The sequence below is a fragment of the Narcine bancroftii genome, chromosome 2, assembly GCF_036971445.1.
Source record: "Narcine bancroftii isolate sNarBan1 chromosome 2, sNarBan1.hap1, whole genome shotgun sequence".
Taxonomy (NCBI): Eukaryota; Metazoa; Chordata; class Chondrichthyes; order Torpediniformes; family Narcinidae; genus Narcine; species Narcine bancroftii.
Genome location: NC_091470.1, coordinates 289,386,968 through 289,400,873, shown reverse-complemented (window position 1 = coordinate 289,400,873; position 13,906 = coordinate 289,386,968). Strand labels below are relative to the sequence as shown.

The 13,906-nt window shown below is 43.5% G+C and overlaps 1 protein-coding gene across 1 annotated transcript in view; it reads right to left on the bottom strand.

Annotated features, from left to right (window-relative positions):
* Positions 1–754: 754 nt before the first annotated feature.
* The window catches only part of slco5a1 (solute carrier organic anion transporter family member 5A1), a 158,286-nt gene continuing 145,134 nt past the window's right edge, over positions 755–13,906 (bottom strand). The window contains exons 7-9 of the mRNA XM_069915418.1: positions 11,172–11,413; positions 6,060–6,124; positions 755–1,159 (exon numbers count right to left, since the gene is read on the bottom strand). Of these exons, the coding sequence (XP_069771519.1) occupies positions 759–1,159; positions 6,060–6,124; positions 11,172–11,413 (708 nt within the window). The 3' untranslated portion in view covers positions 755–758. The remainder of the gene's footprint in view (positions 1,160–6,059; positions 6,125–11,171; positions 11,414–13,906) is intronic.

Here is a 13,906-nt window from a genome sequence, read left to right as displayed (position 1 = left end):
AGAAAACAGGCAACATGCACATCCTGTCAATCAAAATCGGATACATTTTTCCAAGCTTTGCAACACTTTTTAAAGTACTTCTACAAAGTGCTGGAATTTACTGCCTTGTAATATGTTTCACAAGGTTTTTAATGGTTGTATTAAAAGGTGGCTCTTTAAAATTTGCTCACACTGTATTAGGTCCAAATCAGAGACATTTGGAGAGATTTTAAATGCTGCCTGCTTGCTCTTTATGGAAGTCACCATAGAGATAACGGGGCTAAAGATCCTATCATTGAGATCAGAGCTCAGTGTTATTGATGTCAAAACGAACCCACTTTGGATCTTGGAACATGCAGAGGTTTCAAATGCACATCCAGAACAGTTCAAGATAAAATGTATTTTAATAAATTGACATAGAAGCAAGTTTATCGGTTTCTTATTCTTTCAAAACCATCTTTAAATTGGCTTGAGTGCAAATAGTCACCCCATGAGATTAAAAACGATTATTTTTCTGAGAATTTTAATCACATTGAGGTATCCAGCCCTCCTGCACGTCATGGTTGAGATGATATTGATTCTTTTATTCAGTGGATATCACTTGTTAAATTAAAAAGGCACAGGGTTCATTGTTTACCTGGAGAAATTTTCCAAAGGGTGTTGTCAAAGAACTAAACTTCAGAACTATCAGTATTTTTGTTTGACAACTAATTTCCTGACAAACATTATATATGAATTCACCTGTGGGAACCAATGTTTTCAACTCTGTGTACTGTTTCCTAGGATATCCCAGGTGATGTCTCTGCTACATGTTGGACTACTCCAGACTGTGGTAGGTATTCATTGTATTCAGCTCTTATTTGAAAGGAAGGACATGATCGAGTCTGTGCATAGTTATGGTGCGTCCCTGGATTACTGAGCAATTCACTCACAGTGCGTATGGGTGAGGCTCTCCGTCTCCACCTTTGCAGGTGGTTTTCTTTATGTTTGATTGAATGCCAGGCAAAAAAGATAAAAATAAAACCAGTAAACTTGAGGCCTGCTGCTAGTCCAAAGTAGACAAATCTGAAGGAAGTCACATCATATTCCCAGCATGAGCCAACAATGCCACATTCCTGTTGCCAAAGCATGCACGTTGTGTCAATCACTGCTCCGAAATAAATTGGAGTTGGAATGTAAGCTGGAAGTAATAAAATAGTTATGGATATATTAAGAAAACTAGATGCAGTACAAAATTTACTAAGAAAACAATGTACAGTATAATGCAATTATCAACTGGTACTAAAAAAAAGCTATTAGAATGGTGCTTTAATCTATCCTGAGATGGTTTGATGGCTCTAAATACATAACAGAATCATTACAGGTTGACTAAATTATCTGTGTGCTGGAATAATTCAATGTTAATTTGAAGAGCAGATTTTCAACATAATCTATGCAGAAATTGTAAAGTGTGTCCTACTTAAACTGGAAGGGCCGCTCAGTAACTGCATGCTGACACTACTGTCCTCACAGTTTGAAGACAATTGAAATCCAGTTATATAGAATGTAGTGTAATCTTCCTCTGTGAAACATTATGATGATGTAATTACCATTATCATTTTAACAATTTCAGAGGGGAGTGCCAGATCAAATGAACATTTTGTCAGCATTTAATATTTTGATACAGGAAAGGAATGCTCAAAATATGACTGGTATATACATATACAGTACAGAAATTAGACATTGAAAGATACAAGCCTTACTTTTCATGTGCGGTTTTAATCTTAGGTCAGGCAATCAAGTGTAAATTTAATTTTGAGGAGCTGGATGTTATGTCCAACTTTTGCTGCAGTAGGACAAGGAATGTCATTAAAGCCTTATAAATACTGTGGTTCAGCAAACCCACTGCACCTGGCGAGCTCAGAATAATTCTTCCACGATTTTATAATTACATTAACTGATGACTCAATGAAAACATCCAAAAATACTCCATTCAAGGAATTACTTTTGATGTGCTTGTGCCTGTCCAGTCTAGTGGTAAAGTGACCGCCTTCAGCAGCAGGCAGTCGACAATTTGAATCATCGCCCTTTAAAGGGAGGTACACCTTTCCACCGACTTCTTCACGCTTCTGAACTACAGCCTATTCCAGAGGAAAAACAGTCATTGCCTCCCACTCCCGAAGTAGAGAATGCCGGGGGTGGCACCACCAGGTAGTGGCCCTCCTGTAAAAGGGGAAATAGTGACACCTGTCCAGGGTAACACTCGGTGGGTAGCTATTGCGGGACAGGATGATTTAGTTTGTTTAAGCACTCACTGATCGCTTACGGCATCGTGAGTGACATATGTCAGGCTTCTTTGTTCCAGGTCCTCCGTCTTACGCTCCTGGTGATCTGGCTTAACAGCTGCTTTCGTGCCAGCGATTGGCTTTGTAATGTCGAGGACGTTCCGAAGGAGTTACCCGTGGGAGACGCAGTCCGATGCATTACATCAAGGAAGTCCTCGGTCACCCGCCTCAAGTGCAGCTTATATAGATATGTTATTGCCAATGAGTCATCCTTTACCTTTATGTCTATTAAGGCCTTGATGACCTTAATCAAGAACTCTCTGCCATCAGAACAGTGGCTTTACAGAATCATATTTTCTGTTAGCAAAACAGGGTGGCACGTGTGCCATTGTCGGTTCTGAATGTTGCTTGTATGTTCCTGATGTATTCACTAATATTTCTGTCATTGTTCAACATGTTTCAAAATCTGTTTGTGAGCTCCAGTGTCTGGGTATTGTGACCCACAAGGATAGTTTGAGCCTTGATTGGAATCCTTTTTCATCGTTAACTGGTACATTTGGGGGATTGGGCCACACTATTCTTGTTGGTTGCTCGCTTTATTGCTTATTTTTGTGATTATTGTAGTTTTGATTTCTCTTTTACGCTCTTTTTGTACTCTTATGCTTGTTGGGTCTTGTGTCTGACAGCCTGTGACCAAGGGGTGGAATGTATTGGAGGATTTAAACCATGCTTTTTGCTTCAGCTTTAAACCATGTTTTTTTTTTACTTTTGCAGCCTTTGCTTCGGCAAGGCTGAGAACCTGCTTGTTTTTTAAGAATCAGCAGACATAAGCTAAATTCCACCATAGGGCTCAGAGATGCAGTTATCTGACAAAAGGACATCTGTGTACCAAGAACATTTCCTGTTTTGGTCACAGACTGTCAGAGGCCTAGCCTTGACACAATGTTTTGGTCACAGACTGTCAGAGGCCTAGCCTTGACACAATGTTTTGGTCACAGACTGTCAGAGGCCTAGCCTTGATGCAATGTTTTGGTCACAGACCGTCAGAGGCCTAGCCTTGATGCAAAATAAACTATTTATTCAAAGTGATAAGCTATGAGTAATCAATTTTTGGGTAATATAAGCCATGGTCCCACTGCTGAAGTGGCAGACTCTCCGAGAGGTGGCAACATCTCTCAGCAAGAAGAAGAACTTCTAGAGTCCAGCCAACATCCCAGTCGGGGGAGGTGGAGAAGCTGCTACCAGCGCCCCGACAACCTACTACAAGTGTGCAGTCGTTGCCTTGCTTCGGCAGTTGGGACCAGTCCAGGCATTGATAAGTATAATTGGGAAGGGCTTGCATATTGTAGTTTGATATCAGCTTTAGAATTTGTAATAAAGATTTGTGTAAACTGAGCTGCTCTCGGCGTGTGTGTCTTATTTTCTTTCAGTAGCTCAAACACTGTGACCAATCTAAAACGAACAAAGTGAAAGGTACAAGTTTAACCAGGACAGAAGGCCAAGTCTGAATCACTTACTGATGTTATTAGTTACAGGAGGAAAGTTGGTCCCATTCTGCATTTTCACTTCTCCTTGAGGTTTGCTATCTCCAAAGCTGCAAATACTTGCGATGCATGGAGGTCAAGCTCCATCCAGTCACACATAGTCTGGCTACAACTGGTATCCACAGAAGGTTGGGCTCCATCAGGCCTCAATGGACAGTCTGGCTCCATCCAGCCATAGCTGATCATTCTCATGGATTGTTGGGCTCCATCTGAATACAGCTGGTCAGGCTCATGGACAGTCAGGCTCCATCCGGCCACAGCTGGTCAGGCTCCATACAGCCACAGTTGGTCAGGCTCATGGATGGTCAGGCTCATGGATGGTCAGGCTCCATCCAGCCATAGGTCGGGCTTGTGGATGGTTCAGCTCCATCCAGCCACAGACAGCTGGGCTTATGGACAGTTGGGCTCCATCAGCCTCAATGAACGGTCAGGCTCCATATAGCCTCTATGGATGGTCTGGCTCCATCCAGCCACAGTCAGGCTCATGGATGGTCAGTCTCCATTTGGGCTCAATGGACAGTCCAGCTCCATCCAACCTTCCTCAGGCCTCCATGGAAGGTTCTGATGCACCTGCAATGAGTGTAATTCTTCCCCCTCCCCCCCTCCCCCCCTCCCCAGAGCAGCATCAGCAAACTTTCCCACTAGGATATTGGTAGGGTGAGAAATTGTAGATGGATGAGCACATACTTCTAACAAGATTCCTGATATTCATCTCAGATTAAAAAAAGGATGAAAAATGTGCAATTCAGCCAAACTTTCCTCTCACTGCCCTCGTGATGTGGTTTATTATACCGGCGGTAGTCACAAAAATATTAATGATTCCATGGCACCACTCGGAAGAATCAATGGTGGTGTGGGAGAGTGGCTATCCTGGCGTCCTGCCCAAATTCGTCCTACAATCAAAGTCACTTTCAAAGTTATCAGGTATTTGAATGTCCTTCCACAGTGCAAAATACATCAAAACAGAGACTATACCTCAATGTAATTCAACCTTAACACAACTTGGGCCACCTTGATGTTGTGAAATGCACCTCAACAATGTTTCATTGCCCACATCCTATCCCTTATTCTTCTTGAATATGGAAATTTTCAGTAGATTGTCAACTTTTCGCTCTCCCAGAGTTTGAATAACCACAAATATTTAAACTGAAAGGAAAGACCCATTGAGAAATCATTTAACCCATGCCTTGCTCTTGTAAAATGATACAATTACAGTACAACTCCAATTATCTGAAATGGACAGGACCAGACCTATTTCAGATTAATGATTTTTGTTTTCGGAGAACTGGTCATTTTTTTTAAAAACAGCCCAGTAGCAACAGCAAATCACTTGCAACAGTATCTAAGCAACAACAACAAGGGAAGGCTTTCTTAGCATTAAAATCATATTTAATTCTCACCAAAAAATGCTGGGCGCTGCTGATCGCTGACACCTCCCAACCTAGGCCCCGCTCCTGCCTGGAGCCTGAGGTCCACGCTCCTGCCCGGGAGCCCGATGTCCCCGCTGCCACAAGAAGCCCGAGGTCCCTGGTTAGTTCGGCTCCAAAAATATTTCAAATAAATGAGGGTTTATAATTTGTTTTGGATATCCTCATTAATTCAATTTTTTTTAAAATTTCAGATAAATGAGAATTTCTGAGAATCTGAATTTGCATAATCAGAGTTGTACTGTATACATTTAAAATATATACACATACAGACACACAAGTATGCAAGATGTACAACTGATAGGTGTATGTATTTTCTTTTCTTTGGCTTGGCTTCGCGGACGAAGATTTATGGAGGGGTAATGTCCACGTCAGCTGCAGGCTCGTTTGTGGCTGACAAGTCCGATGCGGGACAGCCAGACACGGTTGCAGCGGTTGCAAGGGAAAATTGGTTGGTTGGGGTTGGGTGTTGGGTTTTTCCTCCTTTGTCTTTTGTCAGTGAGGTGTATGTGTATATGGGTTGGTGCGAGAACGCAGCCTTGGTTCACGCCATTGTTAATGGAGAAGGGTTCAGAGAGCTCATTGCTATATCTGACCCGACCTTGTTGGTTTATAAATATATACACACACACACACACACACACACACACACACACACACACACACACACATACACACACACACACACACACACACACACACACACACACACACACACACACACACACACACACACACACACACACACACACACACACACACACACACACACACACACATATATCTGAGTCCATATTGGATTTTAAGTATTGATAAATATTAGCTGATACAACCCAGTCACTTACCAAGAGTTCGGAGTAGAACAAATTGCATGCCCAGTGCAAAAGGTCTCTCCTGATCTTCCACAGACCTAAAATAGAAAAGTATTTAATGTAATTTGTTCTGTTTAGTCATTAAATATCATACGGTGTAATGTATCTAAGCACTCACTTCCACTATGATAAATGTAATCATGTGTTAGTCATAATGTGTTTGGGAGTACATTTCTTTCTTCTTTGGCTTGGCTTCGCGGACGAAGATTTATGGAGGGGTAATGTCCACGTAGCTGACAAGTCCGATGCGGGACAGGCAGACACAGATGCAAGGGAAAATTGGTGGGTTGGGGTTGGGTGTTGGGTTTTTCCTCCTTTGTCTTTTGTCAGTGAGGTGGGCTCTGCAGTCTTCTTCAAAGGAGGTTGCTGCCCGCCGAACTGTGAGGTGCCAAGATGCACAGTTTGAGGCAAGATCAGCCCACTGACGGTGGTCAATGTGGCAGGCACCAAGAGATTTCTTTAGGCAGTCCTTGTACCTCTTCTTTGGTGCACCTCTGTCTCGGTGGCCAGTGGAGAGCTCGCAATATAACACGATCTTGGGAAGGCGATGGTCCTCCATTCTGGTGACGTGACCTACCCAGCTTCAGCAGCGTGGATTCGATGCTGTCGGCCTCTGCTATCTCGAGTACTTCGATGTTGGAGATGAAGTCGCTCCAATGAATGTTGAGGATGGAGCGGAGACAACGCTGGTGGAAGCGTTCTAGGAGCCGTAGGTGATGCCGGTAGAAGACCCATGATTCGGAGCCGAACAGGAGTGTGGGTATGACAACGGCTCTGTATACGCTAATCTTTGTGAGGTTTTTCAGTTGGTTGTTTTTCCAGACTCTTTTGTGTAGTCTTCCAAAGGCGCTAATTGCCTTGGCGAGTCTGTTGTCTATCTCGTTGTTCATCCTTGCATCCGATGAAATGGTCCACCCGAGATAGGTAAACTGGTTGACCGTTTTGAGTTTTGTCTGCCCGATGGAGATGTGGGGGGTCTGGTAGTCATGGTGGGGAACTGGCTGATGGAAGACCTCAGTTTTCTTCATGCTGACTTCCAGGCCAAACATTTTGGCAGTTTCCGCAAAACAGGACGTCAAGCGCTGAAGAACTGGCTCTGAATGGGCAACTAAAGCGACATCATCTGCAAAGAGTAGTTCACGGACAAGTTGCTTTTGTGTCTTGGTGTGAGCTTGCAGGCACCTCAGATTGAAGAGACTGCCATCCGTGCGGTACCGGATGTAAACAGTGTCTTCATTGTTGAGGTCTTTCACGGCTTGTTTCAGCATCATGCTGAAGAAGATTGAAAAGAGGGTTGGTGCGAGAACTCAGCCTTGCTTCACGCCATTGTTAATGGAAAAGGGTTCAGAAAGCTCATTGCTGTATCTGACCCGACCTTGTTGGTTTTCGTGCAGTTGGATAACCATGTTGAGGAACTTTGGGGGACATCCAATGCGCACTAGTATTTGCCAAAGCCCTTTCCTACTCACGGTGTCGAAGGCTTTGGTGAGGTCAACAAAGGTGATGTAGAGTCCTTTGTTTTGTTCTCTGCACTTTTCTTGGAGCTGTCTGAGGGCAAAGACCATGTCAGTAGTTCCTCTGTTTGCGTGAAAGCCACACTGTGATTCCGGGAGAACATTTTCGGCGACACTAGGTATTATTTTATTTAGGAGAATCCTAGCGAAGATTTTGCCTGCAGTGGAGAGCAGCGTGATTCACCTGTAGTTTGAGCAGTCTGATTTCTCGCCTTTGTTTTTGTACAGGGTGATGATGATGGCATCACGAAGATCCTGAGGCAGCTTTCCTTGGTCCCAGCAGAGCTTGAAAAACTCATGCAGTTTGGCATGCAGAGTTTTGCCGCCAGCCTTCCAGACCTCTGGGGGGATTCCATCCATACCTGCTGCTTTGCCACTTTTCAGTTGTTCAATTGCTTTATATGTCTCTTCCCGGGTGAGGACCTCATCCAGCTCTAGCCTTAAGGGCTGTTGAGGGGGCTGGAGCAGGGCGGATTCTTGGACTGAGCGGTTGGCAATGAAAAGAGATTGGAAGTGTTCTGACCATTGGTTGAGGATGGAGATCTTGTCGCTGAGGAGGACTTTGCCATCTGAGCTGCGCAGCGGGCTTTGGACTTGGGGTGAGGGGCCGTACACAGCCTTTAGAGCCTCATAAAAACCCCTGAAGTCGCTCATGTCCACGCTGAGCTGGGTTCGTTTGGCGAGGCTAGTCCACCACTCATTTTGGATCTCCCGGAATTTGCGATGAAGATGGCTGCATGCGCGACGGAAGGCTCGTTTCTTCTCTGGCCAGGGACGGCTTTGCAAGGTGAGCCTGGTGGGCAGCTCGCTTCTTTGCCAGCAGCTCCTGGATTTCCTGGTTGTTTTCGTCGAACCAGTCCTTGTTTTTCCTGGAGGAGAAGCCCAGTATCTCTTCAGTAGATTGAAGTATGGCAGTCTTCAGCTGACCCCAGAGGGTTTCGGGGACGAGTCCGTGAGGCGGATTGCATCCTCGAGCTTTGCTTTGAGGTTTGCCTGGAAGTTTCCTCTCACTTCGTCTGACTGCAAGTTTCCAACATTGAACCTCTTTCTGGGGGCTTTACTGTTCCTGGACTTTGGCTTGAAGTGGAGGTTGAGCTTGCAGCGAACAAGCCGGTGGTCAGTGTGGCATTCCACGCTGGGCATGACCCTGGTGTGGAGCACATCTCGTTTGTCTCTTTCACGCACCAGGATGTAGTCCAGGAGGTGCCAATATTTGGATCGGGGACGCATCCAGGTAGTCTTCAGGCTGTCCCTCTGCTGAAAAAGGGTGTTTGTAATGACAAGCCGCTGTTCTGCGCAGAGCTCCAACAGGAGGCGCCCGTTGTCATTGCACTTGCAGACACCATGCTTGCCCAGGATTCCTGGCCAGGTTTCTGAGTCTTTGCCGACGCGAGCATTGAAGTCGCCAAGGATGACAACCTTGTCGGCTGTAGGGGTGCGTTGAATGAGGTTACGTAGATCAGTGTAGAACTTGTCCTTTTCTGCTGGTTCCGCCTGGAGGGTTGGAGCATAGACACTGATGAGGGTGATGCGACGCTTGTTTTGAAGGGGGAGTCGCATGGACATTATCCGGTTCGAGTGGCCTGTCAGGAGGTTTTTGAGTTTGGAGGCAATGGAGTTCTTGACCATGAAGCCTACACCAGATAGGCATCGTTCATCCATAGGCTTGCCAGACCAGTAGAGTGTGTAGCCCGCGCCGCGTTCTTGGAGGCTGCCTACATCTGCCAGGCGGACTTCACTGAGAGCGGCTATGTCGATGTCAAGTCTGAGGAGTTCATGTGCAATGAGGGCAGACCGACGTTCAGGTCGGTGGCTGTCAGTCTTGTCTAGCTTGGTTCTGATGTTCCAGCATGCTAGCTTGAGTTTGTGATCAAATAATCAGAATCTTCATCATTTCCACAGACTCCAAAAACATTTTAGTGTTCAAACAGTTTAAACCAAGAAAGTAGGAACAGGTAAATAAAAGAGATTAACACCACCAGTATATATTTTTTAATATTTTCAAAGCAAGTGGCCTGGGATGGCTATCCTTGGATCTCCTGCATCATGCAAGAACATATACAACGATAAACTGTAGGGCACTGTAGAGTGGCGTAAAACAGAACGATCTGGAAATAAAGATACATAATTCCTTGAAAGTAGCATCACGGGTAGATAGGGTCATAAAGAGAGCTTTAAGCATGTTTGCCTTCATAAATCAAAGCATTGAATACAGGAGATGGAATGGTATGTGCAGCCACACATCACATTGATGGCTCAGTTATGTGCCAAAAGTTAAATTTAGTGTTGTCTTTTCTTTGACAACTCTCTCTTGTTTGAAAGCATGAACTGCAATTTTGTGGGTTGCCCTTTGTGCCTTTGTGTCCAATCCCCATTCCCTGTCATTAATGCAACAAGCTTTCAATTTAGTTCTGAATGTATCTCTCCTGCACCATCATATCTCCTGCAGTTGGCAGTACGCATTGAAATTGCCAACATATTTATTGCTATACTGAAACAAACATTACTTCAATTCCTGCTGTAAAATAAGCATTGCATCCTGATATTCAAGTCTGCACACCAATTATCCCATTCTGTCCTACCACGGAAAGTACCGAGCAAATATGAAGAACAGGTCGTAGCTTTCCTGTGCAAGCCTTGGCTAATTCTTTTTTAAGGAATTTCAGGATCAAGAAGAAAATCCTGAATCTCTGAATAAATCTTTTCATTGGTGTGGTTGTAGTAAAGATGAACAGTCCGAGGGATTACTTGATTTAAAATATTGCAAGTGGCGGTAGGTTAGGTTGATCTGAGCATATTGACGAACAACTTGCCTGGACCATTTAAAATGAGGGTTAAGGTGGTTTCTAAAAATAACTTCCTACACGATTGTAACTGACAACTTCAACTTCATCCATGCCCGCCTGCAAACTGTTCTACCACGGTTTCAACAGCATGTCAGCTTCCCCACTGAGGAGAGGACACCCTCGAATAGAGTACACTAACTAACATACCTGGTGCGTACAAAGTTGCCCCTCGCTCCCACCTTGGATACCCAGACCACATATCCGTCCTGCTAACCCCAGCATACATAATGCTACAAAATGAACAAAGTCAGTTTGCAGGGAGATTAGGACAAGGCCGGGAATTGCATAACGTTCTCTCTTTCGCAGAACATATCGTGGATGTTAAGCAACGCATGTATATATACATACGTGTTTGTTTGTGTGTGTGTGTGTGTGTGTGTGTGTGTGTGTATTACACACACATATATATGTAAAAATACACACATATACACATTTATTTATATATATTATATGCAAAATTTGTCTGTACATGTGTTATATCTCTACATATGTTTGCAGTGTTCTGCATTCTGGACTGACTGGAGAATGCTATTTTGTTGGGTTGTATTGATATAATCAGATGACAAATAAACTTGAACTATTATTAACAATCATAAGGGTAGCATGATCAGGACTGTAAATTGCTCGAAAACATTTTGTGGCCATAATTGAAACAGCTTCATATATTTTTCAACCACTGCTTCAACTGCCATGCCTGGTTCACTTTGGCAACAGGGAGTCCTTACCTGAGTGTTACTATGATTACTGATGGCTGTGCACAAGCTGTAATTAGCGTGACGATGAAGAGAAACACTAAAAAAGGGATCAGTGTATTGCACGCCCGCTCACACTTGCCAGACACTGCATACCCATTCTCATTCAGGTAGGTTTTCACAATAACCAAACGGAGCTGATTTCTCTGCCCCACTGTAGGTGGGGTTATCACCTGCCGACTTTGAACACAGGCACAGTCAGTGTAGTTCCTCATCTGGAAAAAAAACATAATTTATACTCAGGAAGGAGCATTTGCATGACGTAATTAAAGTTCACTTTTAGTCACTGAAGGAATTTTGAGTCAGTTCACACAAAAACTAATAACACTTCCAGTAAAATGGTATTATATTGGGTTTTTTTTTAAACTTTAATTCGCGATGAAAAGCAGTTCCAGCCCATGAAACCTGTGCTGCCCACTTACACCAATTAACCTACCGACCCTGTATATTTGTGGAGGGTGGGAGGAAACCGGAGCACCCAGAGAAAACCTATGCAGGTCAGTGGAGAATGTACAAAGTCCATAAAAACTGAGGTCGAGAGTCGCTGGTGCTGTAATAGCAGGCTGCCTATAATTTAACTCCTGACCTGAGACCCACTTCCGAGAAACGACGTTTGAAGAAAATAATTGGGACTTTTCTTAGTTTTGCTGTAAAACAAAGCTCCTTACTGAAGAGCTATCTACTACTACATTATATTATTTAATAGCTCGTCTCTATTTCAGCTACACTTGTCATTATGTAACTGGAATCCCTGCTAATATACATCAGTTATTCCCTATTACACCACAGAATCATGGAATCCAACACCATGGAAACATACCCACAGGTCCACCTTGCTCATGCTAAACAACAAACCCTCCTGCTTTCATTTCACTTGCCTACATTAGGCCCATCGCCCCCTAAACCCTTCCCTTCCATATAATTATCCAAGGGTTACTTAAAGGAAGCTAACCTACCACTTCGGCAGTTCATTACATATGCCCACAGCCCTTCTGAGTGAAGAAATGTACTCTCATGTCCTTTCTAAATCCCACTCCCTCAACTTATCATTATGCTCTTTTGTGATAGATTCTCCTTTTCAAGGAAACAGACATGGAAAAGAGGCCTTGACACATCACCTTACTCTTCACCTTATCAATGCCTCTCATGGTTTTATAGATTTCAAAAAGATTCCCATTACCCTCTTACATTCTTTAGAAAACAGTCCTGTAGCTAGGTGACCAAACCCACACACAATATTCTAAGTGTGACCTCACCTACATCTTGTATAATTTTAACATGACATCCCAACACTTGTATTCAATTCCTCAACCATTGTAGCCAAACACCTTCACGATGTCTACTTGTGCTGCCATCTTTAAAATGCTATACACCTGCACCCCGAGGCCCTGGAGTTTCATACTACTCTATACGGCATTGCTGTTAACTGAGTAAGTCCTTCCCTGATTTGATTTACCCATATGCAGCACCTCACACTTCCCCAAATTGAACTGCATCTGCAATTCCTTTGCCCACTTCCCTATCTGTTCTTGATACCACAGCAAACTCAGATAACCTTCTTCGTTGTCCACTGTAGTTTGATATCATGAGCAAACTTACTCACCTTGCCACAAACATCCTTATCCAAATCATTTATGTGCATTACAAGAAGCGAGGGTCCTGCTACTGAGCCCTGAGGCACCTCCACTGGTCAAGGTTCTCCACGCTGAAAAACTGCCCTTTACAACACTCTGACGCTTATCACTAGGTTTTTTTGTTCTATCCATTTGGCTAGTTAGCCTTTTATCCTGTGTGCCTTAATCCTCCATACCAACCCACCATATGGGACTTGATCAAAAGTTTACTAAAACCAATATAAATAACTTAAACTATCTTGTCCTTGTCTACTCTCTTTGTCATCTCTCCAAACATTCTATCAAGTTCATGCGACATGATTTCCCATGCACAAATCCATGCTGGCTCTCCTTAATTTTCCCCTGGCCATCCAAATACTGATAGATTCTATCTCTAAGAATCCTCTCCAGCAGTTTTCCTAATACTGATTTCAGACTAACAGATGTGTAGTTACCCAGATTATCCTTTTAGCCCTTTATAATTGACAGCACCACATTTTCCATTCTCCAGAATTTCTCCTGTCCTCAATGATGTGTCAAGGCCTCTCTTCCATGTCTGCTAGCATAGCAGTTAGTGCAAAGCTGTTACAGCACCAGCGACTGGGATTTGAATCTGGCACTGTCTGTAATGAGTTTGTACATTCTCCCCGCGTCTGCATGGGCTTCCTCTGAATATTCCAATTTCCTCCCACCCTTCAAAAAAGGTTGTAGGTCAATTGAGTGGCATAGGCTCGAGAGCCAAAAGGGTAAGTAACTGTGCTGTACAGTAGAAGACTGAAAATCTGGACTGCTCGGGGGTAGGGTCGGTCCAGATTTTGGATTCTCAGCCAGTACTTTTAAAATTCAAATTTAAGGAGGAATGAAGATGAGATAAACAGATACATTTTGATAGTTTATTCGTTAGCAAATATAACATGCTCCATTTATCAAAACAAGCAGTTTTAAAGAAAAAGAAAAATGCCATTGTGCATCTGTTGTGCTAAATTTAAAAAAGATCGAGAGTTTTCAAAAAGTCTGGATTCTCGGGATTTCTGGCATCCGGATTTTTGGACTTCTAATGTATGTCTAAATTTAAATTTAATATTCTGGGAAGTA